The 18110-nt window shown below is 43.7% G+C and overlaps 1 protein-coding gene across 1 annotated transcript in view; it reads right to left on the bottom strand.

Annotated features, from left to right (window-relative positions):
- Positions 1-18110, bottom strand: part of LOC144266764 (cytosolic phospholipase A2 epsilon-like) — a 64151-nt gene that overhangs the window by 6439 nt on the left and 39602 nt on the right. Inside the window, exons 12-18 of the mRNA XM_077820264.1 lie at positions 16410-16545; positions 10197-10333; positions 8283-8508; positions 6062-6176; positions 5422-5559; positions 3113-3220; positions 1687-1875 (exon numbers count right to left, since the gene is read on the bottom strand). Of these exons, the coding sequence (XP_077676390.1) occupies positions 1687-1875; positions 3113-3220; positions 5422-5559; positions 6062-6176; positions 8283-8508; positions 10197-10333; positions 16410-16545 (1049 nt within the window). The remainder of the gene's footprint in view (positions 1-1686; positions 1876-3112; positions 3221-5421; positions 5560-6061; positions 6177-8282; positions 8509-10196; positions 10334-16409; positions 16546-18110) is intronic.

Raw genomic sequence — 18110 nt, 5'->3', positions numbered from 1 at the left:
AGGTGAAGGTGATTGGGGCTCAGCAGAGGGGTCTGGGTGCAGCTAGTTGGGGGTCAGTAGCATGGGTGTCTGGATGTGGGGGCTCAGGGTGGTGTGGGGAGGTGGGGCTCATCAGGGTGGGGGTTTGAATGCAGGGAGCTCAGTGGGGTGTGGTCTGGGGTGCAGTTTGGGTTCAGGGGGGCTCCAAATGCAGGGGTTGAGGTTCAGTGGGGTGGGGTTCAGATATGGAATTTTAGGGGGATTCTGGGTGTATGGGGTGAGGCCTGGCAGGGTGTCTGGGTATGCACGGGGGTTGGGAGGATGGGGGAGCAGCTCCCCATATAGTGGCCCTTCCCGCACAGCTGAGGAGTGATGGGGGCAAGAAGCAGGGGAGGATGCTGAGCTTCCTGCAGCTGGGGGAGGTTTCTGGGGATGGATCTGACACTGGCCCAGCCACTCCTTGCAGGGGAAGAGGAAGTCCCATCCTCTCCTGCCTCCAGAGACTAGCAGCTGATCCCGGCTCAGGGTAGGAGCCACTGGCTGGGTTGTCCCTAGCTCTGTGGTGATTTACCTCTCTACCAGCTGCTCTGGGTGCCTGAAATGATGTACCTGCACTGCTAGGGAGTGGTGTGTGACTGTTCTTGCAGCTTCCCTTTGCGTCCCTGTTAGAAAGTTATTTTTCTCTGGGGAAGCAAAGAAATCTGCGGGGGGCATGAATTCTGCACATGTACAGTGGTGCAGAATTCCCCCAGGAGTATAAATTGAAAAGCTATGTGACAAAGGAATTATCATGTACCTTTAACTGCCTTGTCTGCCCTCTGGCCACTAATCCATCCCCCTGGGACTTATTGTAACATTCCAAACCCCTGAGAAGCTTAAATCAACCTACAAAATAAATATTTTCTCCTCCTCTAAATGTGGATTTTCCCCAAAAATTATACTTGCCCAAGGCCCCAGGTGGGCAAGATTCAGTCATGCACCAAGAACAGCCTTTCTATATGTAAAACTGTCACAGGCTAAAAACAGGATCTTTATATCATTGGCAAGGGAAGATTCCCAGCAGGAAACTGCATTTGCTTCTAGCCCTGCAGGACTGCGAGCTATCTTACTTAAAGTCATGATGTATTTAGGTATAGAAAGGTTTGAATGTCCTTTCTAGAGGCTTTTATGGCTTTCTCCAAGTCCTGCATAGTTAGACTCATGGTAACTAAGACCTCTGACATTTGAAACAGAGGGTGCAAAAAATAATCCAAATGCACTTTTGAAAGCTCTTGAAAACATTCCTAGAGCAAATGTTCTGTAACATACATGGCATAGATAGAATATATGGTACTGGGTTGTGGTATAAAGGTTTGCTAGGCATTTGTTTGGGAGGCAGAGACTTCAGCCTCCTCAATGTCTTGACAATCCTTTGCACATTTGGGGCATATCTGGAATATAAACAACAAAATAATAGCCTGCATAACTTACTCATGACTTTGCCACTCATGGGTAATGTGTGTATCCAAACTTATACCCTTAAAGCCTTCATATCATATCATATACCATACCATACCATGTATTACGACCTAGGATTTCTCACAAAGTAACAGAACCATTTGAGTCGCTTCATTCACTTCCACTAAGGTCCACGGATATCCACACGAAATTCCAGACCCCAACCCAATCTTTAAAAATGCAGCTTCAAATAGGAAGTTATCACCATACCTTTCCATCTAGAAAACTCATTCTCCAAGTAGTTATTGTGCATCTGGCAACCCTTTAGAAAATTGTGGATTTCTGAAACTGCTGGCCGCAACATAAAAACATCTCGAAAAACAGTTGAAAGGCTATCTGGGGGGGAGACCACCCGAGTATTTAACTCGCTTGGCCTCGTAGGTAGAACAGTTTCTTCGTCTGCAGAAAAAATGATAAAAGTTTTGTATATCTGAATTCATTTTGGGGATAGTCCTCTATAATAATAAATTATTATAGGATGTTTGGCTTCATTTCAACTTCTTTCTCTCCTAACATCCAGGCTCTCCACAGAGCTAGTTGCTTATCTGTCTAAACTTTCCATAATCTGTCTCCTCTTCTCAGTCAGCACTACAAAAAGCCTTGCCCATGCTATAGTTCTCTCTAACCTGGTATACTATAACTTCCTTCCCTCTGCCCCGACCTGATCCCAGCCAACATTTTGCACCTAAAATAATTTTCCTCTTCTGTATCCTTGCCATGTCCCTCTCTCACACACACATCCCTTTACTAACTTCCTGTCTCTCCAACAAATTCAATATATATATATATATATATATATATATACACACATACACACACACACAAGCTGCAGCTTACAAATGCAACAGGACAAAATGAATCATAGTAATATTTGCTGCAGTGCTCTTCTTTCTCCACTCAGTCTGTTGTAAGGATTTACTGTATTTCGCATTTTGGTCCCCATCCTGAAAGCCCTTACTCTTTAGTGTAGTGCTTTCTATTGACCTTAGTGGAATGACCCACAGTAACAAGCACTATATTATACAGTAGTAAAGGTTTGCAGAATTGGACTCTTGCTCATAAACTCCTTGGGGCAGGGACAATATCTTATTTCTGGAAAGCATCATGCACATCTATGCTACCTTTTATTATTATTATTATTGTTATTATAACGTATGTCTTACATCTCTGGGCACCCTAATGAATGATAAGTAAAACTATAAGGAAACATACCCAAATTAATTCCTGAGTGGGATCAAAAATAAAAACCACTTAAAAACAGCAAAAACTAACAGAGGAAACAAGAGTATGTTATACCTCACTCACAAGGAGGACACACATCTGGTGTTTGGCTAGATGGAGAATACAGAAGAATGGTGGGCCCTGGAAGGATAAGCCCCACCTCCCATACTTTCAAGAATATTTTTCTTATACAGTTTACCCTTCTCCTTCAAGACCCCATATCAGGGGCATCTCATTTGCATCCTTGGTAGATCTCATCAATTCTGCTTCTCAATCAATCAAAATGGTTGCTGCACGGCAACACAAGACATGCCTTTCCACTTCATGCATTAGATAATAAATAAATTAGTAAAGTAATTAAATAAAATAACCCTAAGAAAAAGTAAAGCAAAAATGCAATGTAAAAATAACTAACCAATGTTAATAACTCTGTCTTGGGTCCATTTGTGCCAGAACTCTTCTGACTCAAAGGAGATATACCAGGCATCCATAAGGTTCAAGGAAAATACACTACTCCAGATCCCTGTGACAAGAAAGAAATTTGACAGAGAATAAAATGTGACTTCAAAGCATTTTATTTAAAAATTGCCTTCCATCCTTACCAGTGAATTGTATTCAATTTCTTTCTGTTCGGAGAGTTCCATATAAAAAGGCAGCATCTCTCTCTCTCTGCATGCTCATATGTATAGTAAATACAAAGAGCACCATCTACTGGCATAGGCTACATAATGTTTTTCATAAATTTGTAGGTTCACTATATTTGTTGTTGTCACACTGCAAATAGCTTCTTTATTAAAAAGATCATCAGACTTTTGCATTTTCTTTTAAGACTGGTTCTTGCAGACTCAAATTCTTGACTCAGTTGGACTGCACTTCGGCTGTAGATACGCAATCCAGGTTGGAAGCTTACTTTAAAAAAAAACAGTTCAGATTCCCAACTAATCACATACCTCCAGGAACTGGGCTTGAAGAAAAATACCAAATATTGCATGACTTGGGTGGAGCTGGGGAAGGGAAATCACATGAATTGGCAACAATGCAAATACTATATTTCCTGAAGATTTGAAATGTTGGCCAGTTTGGGGGGATTTGAATGAGGGCCAGGACTAGCTGGGTCCTAACAGTTGGGAGATTACAAGTACACCAACCTGGAATTACAAAGAGCACTCCCAAGAGCATTCCAGCCAATCACTGAATGTAGTTAGGGGTCCCATGACCTATGTTAGTCAGCATCCACTCTTTCCTGGGTGTGGGCAGTGTAAAGGCAGCTTGGTGTCCCTGAAATCCTTTTCGAGTGGCTGTTGTGAAAGGTCCATACAGGCAAATAGTCACAACATTGCTAATTTAATAATAGGAACCTGAAACTCCCTTTACATAAATCCTTTTTAGTTATAGCAATCAGGGTGAGAAGCAGGAAGAGTAAGCCAGGGGCTCTTTTTCTATGGCTGTGTGCAGTGCTTATGCAAAAGGAAGGGAAGGAAATATTAGATTCTATTTGCAATACAGAATTACCATATTGAGGCATCTGGTTACAACCCAGTTGTGCCCTCATAATATTATAACATAGTTTGATGAAGCTGTATAGACATTACTGTGCTGTAGCCCTATAACGCCCTGAAAAAACACAACCCTGACAGACATAAGTTTCACTGACAGAAGCATTGGTGTGGACAGCGCTGTGTCAGCGGGAGAGCAACTCCCACCAACATAGCTACCGCCACTCATTGTGGGTGGTTTAATTATGTTGATGGGAGAGCTCTCTCCTGTTGTCATAGAGCGGCTACACGGGAGATCTTACAGCATTGGTACAGCTGTGCTGCTGTAAGCTCTCTAGTGCAGCCATAGCATGAGTTAGTTTCCAGACGTGAAGAAGAGCTCTGTGTAAGCTAGAAAGCTTATCTCTCTCACCAACAGAAGTTGGTCCAATGAAAGATATTACCTCACGTACCTTGGCTCTCTAATATCCTGGGGCTGATACAGCTACAACAACACTACATATGCGGTAGATGTTATTACTTTACTATACATTTTAACTGAAATTCAAGTCTGTCTCAGTGACGGTAATATTGCTAACCAGCCATAAACTGGCAGCCTCTTCCTGCTTCCTTCTGCTTCATCCACTCCACATCTCTTTTTAAAACTCATCTGAAAAACTACATGCTGTTTTGTTTCTCTCTCATCTGTTTGTTCATTTCTCTGTTCTCTGATATTATTTATTAAATTGTATTCTTTACATTTGTAAAGAGTTTGGGGATACAGTACGCACAAAAGACTCCTTAGAACAGCTGTACTGCTTCAGAATATTACACATACTGATGATTATTAGGTTATGTTTCAATGTTACGTTGCTGAATCAATCAGCACTAAAAGTCAGCAGTAGGACCATTCTATACCAGGGGCTGAATTTCTCATAGATTTGGGATCCAGAAGAGACTGGTACTTGAGCAAACTGCAACATTTTGAAAATTTTGTTGTTCAAATAAAGATGAAAAAGTATCTTTCAGATGCCTTGTGCATGACAGAATAATGAAATCAGATTAATCTAACTCACTTAATTACACTATAGAGAGATTTTAAATCTGCAGGTCAGGACATGCTATTGGTTCAGATACATCACATACAGTTTCTAGAAGGTGACACTGTACCAATTGCAGCAGCCATAAAACTCTGGCTTGCCAGTGACTGGCTTATGTTACATTACATTTTTCCAGGACAATAAATCACCTTCCAAGAAGCAGATCCGGGATTCTGGGAGCTTCTTCATCAGCCGACCCATGAAGAACTCACTTCCAAAATTCTCAGCGCGAATGAAGGCCCCATATTTAAGGAGTCCCACCTCGTAGGGAGTGAACTCCATCCATTCTAAAGAAGGAGTCAGAAGAAAAAGTGTTACTGCAGTAACCTGACTGCGGGTAAAGAAAAATATTGTTGTTATATGAATAAACTGAGTTATTAATGGAATAAGATTTTGGTTTCAGCTTCTCCATGACAAACTAGTTGCTGAACTAGCATATTTGATAACTGGCCACTTTTATTCAGTACAGATATAACAGTGATGAGCATGGAGAGTGAATTCTCTTCTCACACCCACAGGTGTCTGGAAAGCTCATGAGATTTCTGGTACTTCCTGCTTCTGTGCTGGCCAGATAATCTTGTGAGAATAGCCTCTGTCATAATATTCTGCTTCTGATCCCAGGCCAAACCAGAAACACAGAGAGAGACAAATTTAATTAATAAGAAATATAAGCCCACTTTTGAATGAATTGATTTAAGAAGGATTCTTGCATTAAATTAACCAGTTCTAACCGTAAGCTGAACCCGGTTAGATTTAAAGAAAAATAAATTTCTAGAACATAATTATTACCTCGAAAATCTCTATTGCTAATTTTGTCCTTCACATTGAGAACAAGGTAGATGGGCAGGGGATTCTGACCATGACTGAGCGCTTGTTGCTGATCTGTGAGTTTATGGTGGTCTTCCTGTTTGGAAACAAGATACATAACTGAGGAAAATGTAAATGACATAGGGACCTACCACTTTACTGGGACTTGGAATATTACAATGAAATGCCTACTCAGTTCTGACCAGGTTCTCCTCTATGGGCTTGATCCTGCAATGTGCTGAGCACTCTGTTCCTGATCCACCAAAGCACGTAAGCATGTGCTTAACTTTAAGCATGAGAGTAGTCTAATTCACTTGAATGCTTAAAGTTGTTTAAAAATCAGTTTGTCAAGGTTTCATATACTGGAACATTCAAAGATTTCACTGGTGAAAACTGTCACTTTTTACCTTTTGCTTATTTTAAAAAATAGCCCCCCCCCCCCACTTTTTAAAAAAAATGATCAGTTGAGAACATGCACGAGTCATTTCATCCAGAAAGGGTAAATGTCACAGGAAAGCCACCACTACAGCACCACTGTACAAGAATGAAGAGCTCAGTTACGATATGGTTTAAAACTGTAGTGTGGTTAGAACCTGTTTCCATTGCAGAGGGCACAGGTGACCAGCACCATGCAGCACTTACCAAAAGAGGGCAATGCTGGCTGGGAACAGTGTTAAATGCCAGCCAGGCTGCAGAAGGTGCTGATTCAGCACCTTCCTGAAGTGGCTTCCTGGGGAGGGTGGCACTGAGCCCCACACCCTGGCCTGGAACCTTGAAGGGGGGCAGCATTGCCAACATTGCCTGCCTTTCTTTGGATTGAATTCAACTCTGGGAGCAGAGGGTTTTGCTAACACAGAGAAATGATATTCACATCTGCCTGCATCAGCAGTCACAAGATTCTCCTATTGTGTTTTAATTGGAGGGAGTTGAAATTCTGAATTTTTTTTAAAATGCCCTTGTGGAATAAGTAAATAATAATGAATAATAAAACAGGGGATTGTGTGTGTGTGTTTTAAATGTAGAAAGTTTTGATGTGAAAAAGTTCGGTCATTCAGTGAAATTCATATATATTTTTTTTTATTATTTGTCTGGTTTGGTTCTTTATGTTGCTAATTTTCACTGGTCACGTTAGTGTCACACTGATTGTTTTTCAAAAATGGGGGGGGGCAGGAATCATTTTTAAAAATCAAAATTAATTCATTTAGAAGAGTTACTAATTTGGGGGAACAAAAAATGGGGATAGAAAAATTCCGCTGAAAATGTGGAAAATGAAATATTGAACCATTATGAACCACAACAAAATGAAACTTCATGCCTCAGTGAGTGTGCCGCTGCCTCCTTCTCCTTCCCTCTCCCAGCCTCAGCTCCACGTGCCCGTGGAGCCATACATGCTGCTTTTCAGCTCAGCGTTACATGCTGTGCCTGTGGCATGCTTGGAGTGGGTCTGTTTCCAGCTCCCTGGACAGAATCAGCCCTACCTACAGCTGTCTGGCAGGCATTCAGTGAGCCTCTCCTGGCAGAGAAGAGATTCATCCTGGCCAGGACACTTGCACTAGCCTCTTTGGTGTCATTTTCAATAGGGTAGCTACTCCCCGCCCTCAACTATCTCCCCGTCCCCTTTCTCCTGCATACGAGGCTTTATCTCCCAGACACAATACTACCCACTAACCTGGCACAAGGTGGGATGTGGAGAGAAGGGTTGATGGCTTTGGGGAAGCATTTATGGGGTGTGTGTGGTGGGGTGAAACTTCCTCGAAATTGCACATGGATTTGAAAGCACTTCAAAAAGTAAAAGTAGCTCATATGCCAAAGGGTTTGGGCTGCATTTTGGGAACCCCTTGACCAAACAATTCCAAATTTGCATCACATGCTCTATCCCAGCTCCACTTGTCATATATACATTATCAAGGCAATCTCCCTATGCATAGGGATTTTAAGGCACTTTGAAAAATCAGCTCTTAAAAAGGAATTTTGGATTTTCCAGAGTTTCCATAGGAGGGGGGTTTCATTCCCGTTTTTTGAGCACGTCTAATTTTAACATATACATGATGCAGTCAAGAAATAAAACTTGTTTGTGTGAATAACTCTGCAGCCATGCTGAGTGGGCATATCCCGTTAGGGTTTACAGTTTATCCTCATTTCTACTTTCAGAAGATTAGTTACTTAAAGGAAGACTCTGAAAAGAGTAAATGTTCTATAGTACCCCATCATGTAACATGGCTTCAATGATGAGTCCCCACAGATCTGTAAAACATATCTTGTGCCCCTCTTGTTTCCGCTGGTGTAGCTCCTTTACATAGTATTTCAGACGATCCATGGAAAAACAGGTCAAGAACTTGTTTTTGATCACATGTTTCCGAGCATCACTGACTGATGCCTCCATATCCTTCTGTGACCAGTCAGGATCTTCATACAAATTTGACATTGTCCTGAGAAAAGGAAATATAAGGAAAAGTTGGGGTTCAGAATTAGAGCTCTTTGAAACTCTCAAGTTTTGGCTTAGAGCGCATTGAGCAACATTTCTTGATTTCAGATTGGGTGAGTTTACACCTTGATGTGCCTTTTGCGTTTGAACGAAACTAAAAATCTCCGTGAAACGTAACGACATTTAACTGAAACCACCAAGTTTCATGAAATGTCCATTAAATGGGCCCAGTCTTGCTTGACACCCAGTCCACGTTTTCCAAAAGGTTTGTGAATTTCAGCAAACAATTTGGAAGCCTAGCTCAAGTTTTAGATTTGTAACAAACTCCCCAATCCTTATTCTACACCTTCGCTGCAGCAACTACATTGCTTACGTACATCAAAAAGTGATATTAGGGTAGTATTAATACCACCAAATTAAAACAAGATTGTTTTAATGCGATGGGCGTGGCTGCTTTATTACAACCACCCATTTTGCTAAAAGTTATATATGATTTATTATTTCCTACTTGTGCTGGTGGTGTAGGACTGTACATTTATTAGCACCAGTTCTCCCTTGGTTGCTTGTAGCTTCAGATGATCTAATCTCTCTAATTCACTTTGCTACTTTTCCATTGTTGATATCATTCACACATGATCATGGACGATAGCAAATACTGGTAAACACCTAACAAAGGCCGACATGAAAAAGCCACACTAGATGAATAAAGCTGCTTGTTAATTATCATTCTATTGGCCAAAAAGGCCTCTGGAAACCATAAACAGTGATAATTTCTTTGTTTGTGTGTGAAAATAATAATAATTATTAGATATTGTGGCAGAGCTCCGACCTTGTCCCTGTGGGTTCCATGCTTCCAGGCGGTTTATGCTAGCTTCAGAGGCTCACTGCAACCCTCCACGTAGCCCTTTTCTCTCTAGGGCCAGGGATACAGTCTACTGAGCCCTTTTCATCATAAGCCAGCAATGGAGGTTGGTGAGAGAATTTCCACAGTCTCTGTTGCTCCTACGGCCTTATGCCAAAACAGTTTAGCCTCCTGTCCTGACAGAAGCCTGTTTTCCCCTCCCAGGAGGTGTTTCTGTAGTGGTGGGTTGGGGGGAACCCGGGCCTGCCCTCTACTCCGGGTTCTGGCCCAGGGACCCTAATAGTAGCAGCTGCTGGCAGCCAACCTGTCACTGCCAGAGTTGCTACATTTCCCTGAGCCACTTCCCCACAGCTCTCCTGCTTCTCCCCTCTTCACCCTTACCTTAGGGCTCCCTTACCAATGACTTGAGGGGGTCTTCATTAACCAGCCCTTCAGCCACACTTCTTCTCCTCTGGCTCCCTGACTCCTCTCTGCCTGACTGGAGTGAGCCCTTTTATAGTATCAGAGGGGCCTTAATTAGAGTCAGGTGGTCACATTAGCTTAATGGCCTCACCTGACTCTTTGCAGGTTAATTGGAGTCAGGTGTTCTCATTAGCCTGGAGCAGCCCCTGCTCTGGTCAGTCAAGGAACAGAAAACTGTTAATCCAGTGGCCAGTATATCTGCCTTCTGCTACTGTGCTGTACCCAACTGGCCTGGATCTATCACAATATTTAAACTAGGTTACAATGGGTACATGCATAACTACTTGGAGACTAATAAACATTTCACCACTCTGGAAATTGTGTGTCCTTAATTAATTTCTTTGTGTCAGAAGCTTGGTCCTCCTTACCATGTTGTGCCAGATAAACCAGTGATGTATGAAATACAGTCCAAAACATTCAGCTTCTGGATACTCAACAGGTGAGCGTACATTGCTGTCAATGCTCTTGTACCACCACCTGTTGTCATGAATGCCACCACTGGTACCTAGTCAATGCAAAAAAGCATACATTTAATGAAAAATAACTATATGGGTAGGGACAATTAGTGATTTGAATGGAGATGAGTAGAAATTATGTTAACAAGTTCCAGCCCTGATTAAATGGTAAAAAAAATTGTATATGATCAGTTTGCAAGTAGAAACATGATCTGAATTAACCATGCTGCATAGAAATAACTGGAATTGCTCTGAGTTTTCTGTAACTTACTTCTCAGCAATTGGAAAGCAAAGGCTGTCATGTCATGGAATTTTAAACACTGAGCATAATTGGAGACTAACCTCAATACTTTCAATTTTCCTAAAAAATCCTCTAGGAGATCAACATAAAAATACAGGAATTGTTATCTCCTGATTGTAATAGACTTGTACTAAATGCAATAAACTATCACTGTTGTGACCTTGTCAGTAGGTATTGGTCATCTAGGAATTGGCAAACCTTGTAGAATGTAAGGTTTTGTGAGTTTTGTTTTGTTTATTTTTTTGATCCAAAGATTTGTAAAATGAGTTTACATTTCTGTATCATTTCCCCCAGTGACTTAAACCTATGTCTCACATGAAAGATAAGTTGGCTCAACTAACACTAAAGATGGATACCATGCACTGGGCTAAAGACACTGCTGGCACAAGTGGTAAATTTAGCATAAAGTCTTTAAGGAAGTATCATTTTTGGGCAGAAGTGTGGGTGACTTTAAACCTGCCCAGTGAGTACAAAGTAATTGTAAACACAACCAACTCAGAATGGTAGTATTTTGCATCTATGCAGCACAGGTGCAAATGGAAAGTCAGGTTCAAATCAATTATAAACAGTGAGGCCTGGTCTGCATTACAAAGTTAGGTCAACACAAGGCAGTTCATGTCTACCTAGTTGTGCATGTGTCTACACTTAAATTTGTCTCCCACCGAGGTAAGTGTTCCATTACACCAACTTAGTAACACCACCTCCCCAAGCAGTTTAGAGCCACAGTTGATGTACATAGGTTGATGCAGTGTGAGTGTAGAAACTGCGTTATTTATCTTGATCCTAACTGTCCTCCAGTATCTGTCCCACAATGCCCCATACTGGCTGCTCTGGTCTCAGTTGTGAACTCCCCAACCTAGGGGTCAGAGAGACCAGAAGACTCCCCACCTCCACTCCATTTAAAGTCCCATGAATTTTTGAAATTCCTTTTTCTTATTGTCTGGCTTGGCAAGCACCCCTAGCAGCTCTCCATTGTTGAGTACAACTGCCCAGCTGACCATGCTGGCTCCATGCTCCAGACGTGCTCCTGCCTGGAAAAAACAGGAGATATTGGACCTCCTGGGCCTGAAGAGGCTATGCAGGCACAGCTCCAGCACCAGCTATAGGAATGTCAACATCTATGAACAAATTGGTCAGGGGATGCAGGAGAAGGGCTACAACAGGGATCAACAGCAGTACACAGTGAAAGCCAAGGAGGCATACCAGAAAGCCAGAGAGGCCAACACTAGATCTGCTGTGCCACAGACCTGCTGCTTTTACAAGAGCTGCATGCTGTACTTGGCGGAGACCCCACCACCACTCCCCACACCACCATAGATACCTCCGAGGAGACCGAGTCACAGGATGTGCACAGTGAGGTGGAAGAGATGGTGGATCAGGAAGAGAAGGAGGAGTATGGAGGACGGGCGACCTAGGGAATCCAGCTGCACAGCGAGCCGGGACCTGTTTTTGATTCCTCCACAGTCCAACCAGTCAAGCACGGGTGACCCCAATGCAGAGGAAGGAACCTTGGGTAAGTGTGTAGATAAATTTTCAGTTACAGGGATGGCATCCCCAAAGTAGGAGGACACATCTTTTGACTTATCATTAATTTAGTTGTGCTAGACAAGGTAGTGGTACAACCAAAAGAGGTGAGGTGCTATCTGTTTTTCATTCCCCTCTAGAATTAGGCAGAGGGGCCATGCAGAACAGTTTGTTTATGTTCTCGGGGATGTCCTTTGAATCTTCCTGAGAGATATTGATGAAACGTTCATGGAGGTACTCTGCAATCCTCTGCCGAAGATCTCTAGGGAGGATTCCTTTATATCTTTCTCTGTGGTAGGACTCTTTCCTGTGTCACTCAGTGATCAGTTCAGCAGGCACCATTGCAGTACACAGACTAGCAGCATACAGGCCCAGGCACCTTTGGGACACCAGCAGCAGCTGTGCTTTCTCTGCTCTCTGCCTTGTTACCCTCAGGAGTGAGATCTCAGCTAAAATCACCCCCGCCTGTGGAAAATGGTGCCAGGATGCAGTGACAATGCCCTATACTACTAGATTCATGCAACCAAACAATTCCCTCCACATTTCCTCAACCCTCGGCAGGCCATACTCACCATGGCTGGTGCTGTGACTGGCGCCGTGCACAAGCAATCCCAAGCAGAAGTGAGAACGTAGTGCTTAAAACTTTAGGGGAGTAAGGGGAGTGAGTTCAGCATCTTAAGTTTCACTTTCTGTAATGAATGGACTGAGAAGGGTACCTCTGTGTGTTTTATCTATAGCTGGTGCCATTGCAGCCTTTAGGGTCTCCCATGGAACACCTGAGCCAGATAAGGAGGAGAAAGAAGGGGACTCAGGATGACACGTTCAGTGAGATCCTGCAAGTCAGTGCTGCTTCAGACCGTGAACACAGGGCTTGGACGATGAAAACTGCAGACAGACTGGAAAAGGAATAAGTGGAGAGCAAAAAGGCCCAGGAGCCCAGCAGGAAAAGGAGAGGGAGATGCACCAGAACATACTGGGGCTTCTCAGGCAGCAAACAAAGATGTTGCAGGCTCTGGTGGACCTGCAAGTTCAACAGTTCTGGGCTTGCCTCCCTCTGAAGCCCATTGAGAACTCAACATCGGGACCTTCTCAATGTTCCATGTGACATCAGGGCACTACCCCCACCACTCTACCCATGGGGACATTAAAGACAATCACAGCTTCACATATGCTAACCGTAGCTTTCACAGGTCCATGTATGTGTAGCTGAAATGGACCTGAATGTTCTTTACCCTTCATAAGTTCTGTTCTATTAATTTATTATGGTTTATTACATTTTTAATGTATTAGTTTTAAAATTGCACTTTTTTGCATTTATTTTGTTACAGAATAAAATTCTATTATTTGGAACATAATTCATCTTTATTAGTTCACAACATACGCTGCCGAGAGCTGAGCAGTTCTGAAAGCAGCCAATTACCTGTTATTGCACAGTGCCACACAACTCATAGGATCAGTCACAAACAAAATTAATAGGTGCGTTGACAATGCCATATTCCTGATGTGTGCAGCAATCAACATACAGTTCCTACCAGGCCACAAAAGAGCAGGGCCAGGTAGAGCACACTACAACCTAAGTTCCCTCTAAGCTGCGCAGCCGCCTATGAAGTCCTGCGCAGGGGCTCAGGGCTGCGGTGGGGAGAGATGCCCCATGGGACTTGCCGCTGCCGGGGGAAAGGAGCCCCTCCCTTGGCCCAGCCCACCCCGCCGGAGCTGCCACAGCCGAGGAGAGGCGCCTCTCCCCACGCCCCGAGCTGCTGCGGCAAGAAGGGGACGAGGGGAGTCCTCTCTCCCAACCGCAGAGAGGCAGCATGCAGCCCCACCCCAGAGCCTGCACCCCAACCCTCTGCCCCAGCCCTGAGCCCCCTCCCACACCCTAAACCCCTCATCCCTGGCCCCACCCCAGAGCCTTCACCCCTAACTGGAACCCTCACCCCCTGCACCCAACCCTCTGCCCCAGCCCTGAGCCCACTCCTGCACCCCAAACCCCTCATCCCCAGCCCTACCCCAGAGCCTGCACTTCCAGTCAGAGCCCTCATCCCCCCAAAACCCAACCCTCTGCCCCAGCTCTGAGCCCCGTCCCGTACCCTGAACCCTTCATTCCTGTCCCCACCCCAGAGTCTGCACCCCCAGCCAGAGCTCTCTCCTTCCCCCCACACCCCAACCCTCTGCCCCATCCCTGAACCCCCCATCCTACACTCCAAACCCCTCAGCCCCACCCCCGCCACATAATTTTGTTATGTGCACCAATATGGAGATGACGTGTTCCACATCACCTCCATATTGGTGTACATAACAAAATTCATTCCTCACATGGACATACAAAATTAGAGGGAACGCTGACTACAACACATATTTCTCTAGCTCACTGTTAAAGTGGTTTTTCAAAGTCTCCCTGCTCCTATAGCTCCGCACTGAGCTCTTCTGGTAGCCTACGTATCTGGCTGTTCAAGTTCTGCAGACAGCCGCTCCACCTTTGCCCCAGTGGAAACATTTCCCCCTTTGCTTCACAGATATGATGTATGACACAACAAGAAGCTATAACCATTGGGATATTTTTCTTACTGAAGTCCAATCTTGTGAGTGAACAATGCCAGCATCACTTCAAACAACCAAAAGCACAACGAATTGTCATTCTGCACCTGCTAAGCCAGTCGTTGAATCATTCCTCTGTGCTGTTGAGGTGGCTGGTGTACAACTTCATGAGCCGGGGAGCAAGATGTATGCTGGGTGCTCCAGGATCACTACTGGGCTTTCATCATTGCCAAAGGTAACCATCCAGTTGGGAATGTCTTTGCTTGCAGCTTTCTGAAATGTCCTGTGTTCTTAAAGATGCAAGCATCATGCACCTTCCCTGACCAGCCCACATTGATGTCGAAGCATCCCAGTGATAATTATAGAAAAGTAGTCCTTTCTGTTGATGTACTCTGTGGCAAGATGATCTGGTGCCAAAATAGGGATATGAGTGCTGTCTATTTCTCCCCTTCCCCACTCTCCACAGTTCAGGAACCTCAGTACCACAAATCCATCCATTATGTCCTGAGGCATTGCTGAGTCACAGTCCTGCACCGCATGACAACAGCCCCCACGGTGGATTTCCTGACTCCAAATTGATTCCCACCTGACTGGTAGCAATCCACAATTGCAAGTTTCCACAATGCAATCGCCACTCACTTCTCCACTGTTAGTGCAGCTCTCTTTTTGGTGTTCCTGCTCTGGAGGGCTGGGGCAAGCTCAGCGCACAGATCCAGGAATGTGGCCTTGTGCATTTCAAACTTCTGCAGCCACTGCTTGTCATCCCACACCTGCATTACAATGCAATCACACCAGTCAGTGCTTGTTTCTTGGGCCCAGAAGTGGCACTTCACCATCTGCAGCTGCTCTATGAACGCCAACAACCTTGCATTGGTTCTCACTATGTCCCATGGCAATCTGTCCTCCGAGAAATTATCATGTTCCCTACTCATTCGATTCTTCTTGCAGCTCTGCAAATCTGCAGGATCATGTGCTTGCAACACTTATGACAATAGAGCAGAGCTGTGCTGACTCCATGCTTCTGTCAGAGACGGTGGACAGCGTGAAGTGTGGCGCGGGTGTGTGGGATTTTGAAAAAAAGGCGCAAAAATTATGGGATACAGATAACATTATGGGATGGAGACAGTAGCAAACTGGGAAGTTGACCCCATACTCCCGATTACCCTTGTGCAACTCGTTTCAGCCCCATCATGCATTGCCAAAACTTCCCAAAAGACAGTGCGCTGGATGGTGGCGAGTTGCACAGTGAGATACGTACTCATGGTGCACCGCACTGTCTATCAACAGAAGCACTCCTACTGAGTATGCACACCACAGACGCAAGGAGCCAAGTATGTACACATACAAGCAACGTACTAACTGCAGTGGCGGTATGCCACCGTAACTAGAGTCAACATGACTTTGTAGTGTAGACATGGCCTGAGTGACAGAAGTTCTGAGTCTGTCTGCATGGGCTGGCTGAGAACATGGTTGGTCCTAAGAAAGCTTTTGCTGTAATTCTGAGAACATGGGCCTAAACCATCTTGGTATTTAATATCTGTTCAAGCAACACTCTTTAGGTACTGTACATACAAGTAAAAAGATGTTACTAATCATCTGTGACCACTCATTCACTTCCTAAAAAGTAAGATGACCTATTTCTTCAGTGTAAAGCATCCTGACTGTCTGGAGACTGTGAAAATAGAGAACAAGATGCCACATTTTGGCACCCAATTGACTGAGCATGTCTCTGTGACAAGGAGTGGGAAGGATTCTGCCCCACGTACCTCATCATCCTGCAGGTCCTCCTCAAGCTGGAGAACCTTTTTCAGAGCAGCAGCAACATACTTCTTCCTTTTACACAGGAAATCCTTCTCCTCCACACACAACTCAAACCCCAAGCGCATATCTAGGTCTTCCCGGCTGGAACGCAGGCACAAATATTATGTGTTATGACTTGTATCTCAAGATGGACTGTACAGTTAAAATAAACTATATACCCTTCATAAACAGACAAGACATTACCACCATTACTATTGATTTACCCCTAAGTGGAGTACAGGATCTGGTCCACAAGGTGAATGTAGCTGAACCATTTGGTAATAGTGAGCAAAACATAACAAAATTTAACAGCCTGGGGGGGGGGAGCACACCAAAGCAGCCCACCACCATCGCATTTAATTTCAGAAAGGGGAACAACACAAAAACGAGGAAGTTAGTGAAACAGAAATTAAAAGGTAGAGTGCCAAAAGTGAAATCCCTGCAAGCTGCATGGAAACCTTTTAAAGACACCATAATAGAGGCTCAACTTAAATGTATAGCCCCAATTAAAAAACATAGTAAGAGGACTAGAAAAGTGCCACAAAGTAAAAGAAGGAGTTAGAGTCAAAAAGGCATCCTTTAAAAAGTGGAAGTTAAATCCTAGTGAGAAAAATAGAAAGGAGCATAAACTCTGGCAAAATATGGTAAAAATATGATTAGGAAGAAAAAGAAAAAAAAAAGAATTTGAAAAACAGCTAGCCAAAAAGTAACTGCAATTTTTTTGAAAGTGCATCAGAAGCAGGAAGCCTGCTAAACAACAAGTGGGGCCACTGGAAAATCAAGATGCTAAAGGAGCACTCAAGGAAGATGAGGCCATTGCAGAGAAACTAAATGAATTCTTTGTATCCAGCTTCACAGCTGAGGATGTGAGGGCGATTCCCAAACCTGTGCCATTATTTTTAGGTGACAAATCTGAGGAATTGTCCCAGATTGAGGTCTCATTAGAGTAGGTTTTGGAATAAATTGATAAATTAAACAGTAATAAGTCACCAGGACCACACGGTATTCACCCAAGAGTTCTGAAGGAACTCAAGTATGAAATTGCAGAACTACTAACTGTGGTATGTAACCTATCATTTAAATCAGCTTCTGTACCAGATGGAGGATAGCTAATGTGACACCAATTTTAAAAAAGGGTCCAGAGGCAATCCCAGCAATTGCAGGCTGGTAAGCCTATCTTCAGTACCCGGCAAATTGGTTGAAACTATAGTAAAGAACAGAATGATCAGATACATAGATGAACACAATTTGTGGGAGAAGAGTCAACATGGTTTTGTAAAGGGAAATCATGCCTCACCAATCTACTAGAATTCTTTGAGGGGGTCAGCAAGCATGTGGCCAAGGGGGATCCAGTGGATATCCTGTACTTAGCTTTTCAGAAAGCCTTTGACAAGGTCCCTCACCAAAGGCTCTTAAGCAAAGTAAGCTGTCATGGGATAAGAGGGAAGGTTCTCTCCTGGATAAGTAACTAGTTAAAAGATGGAAAATAAAGTGTGGGAATAAATGGTCAGTTTTCAGAATAAAGAAAGGTAAAAAGTGGTGTCCGCCAGGGGTCTGTACTGGGACCAGTCCTGTTCAACATATTCACAAATGATCTGGAAAAAGGGGTAAACAGTCAGATGGCAAAATTTGCCAATGATACAAAACTACTCAAGATAGTTAAGTTC

This window comes from Eretmochelys imbricata, chromosome 6, assembly GCF_965152235.1.
Source record: "Eretmochelys imbricata isolate rEreImb1 chromosome 6, rEreImb1.hap1, whole genome shotgun sequence".
Classification (NCBI taxonomy): Eukaryota; Metazoa; Chordata; order Testudines; family Cheloniidae; genus Eretmochelys; species Eretmochelys imbricata.
Note: the sequence above shows the minus strand (reverse complement) of the source record. Positions and strands in the feature narration are given on the sequence as shown.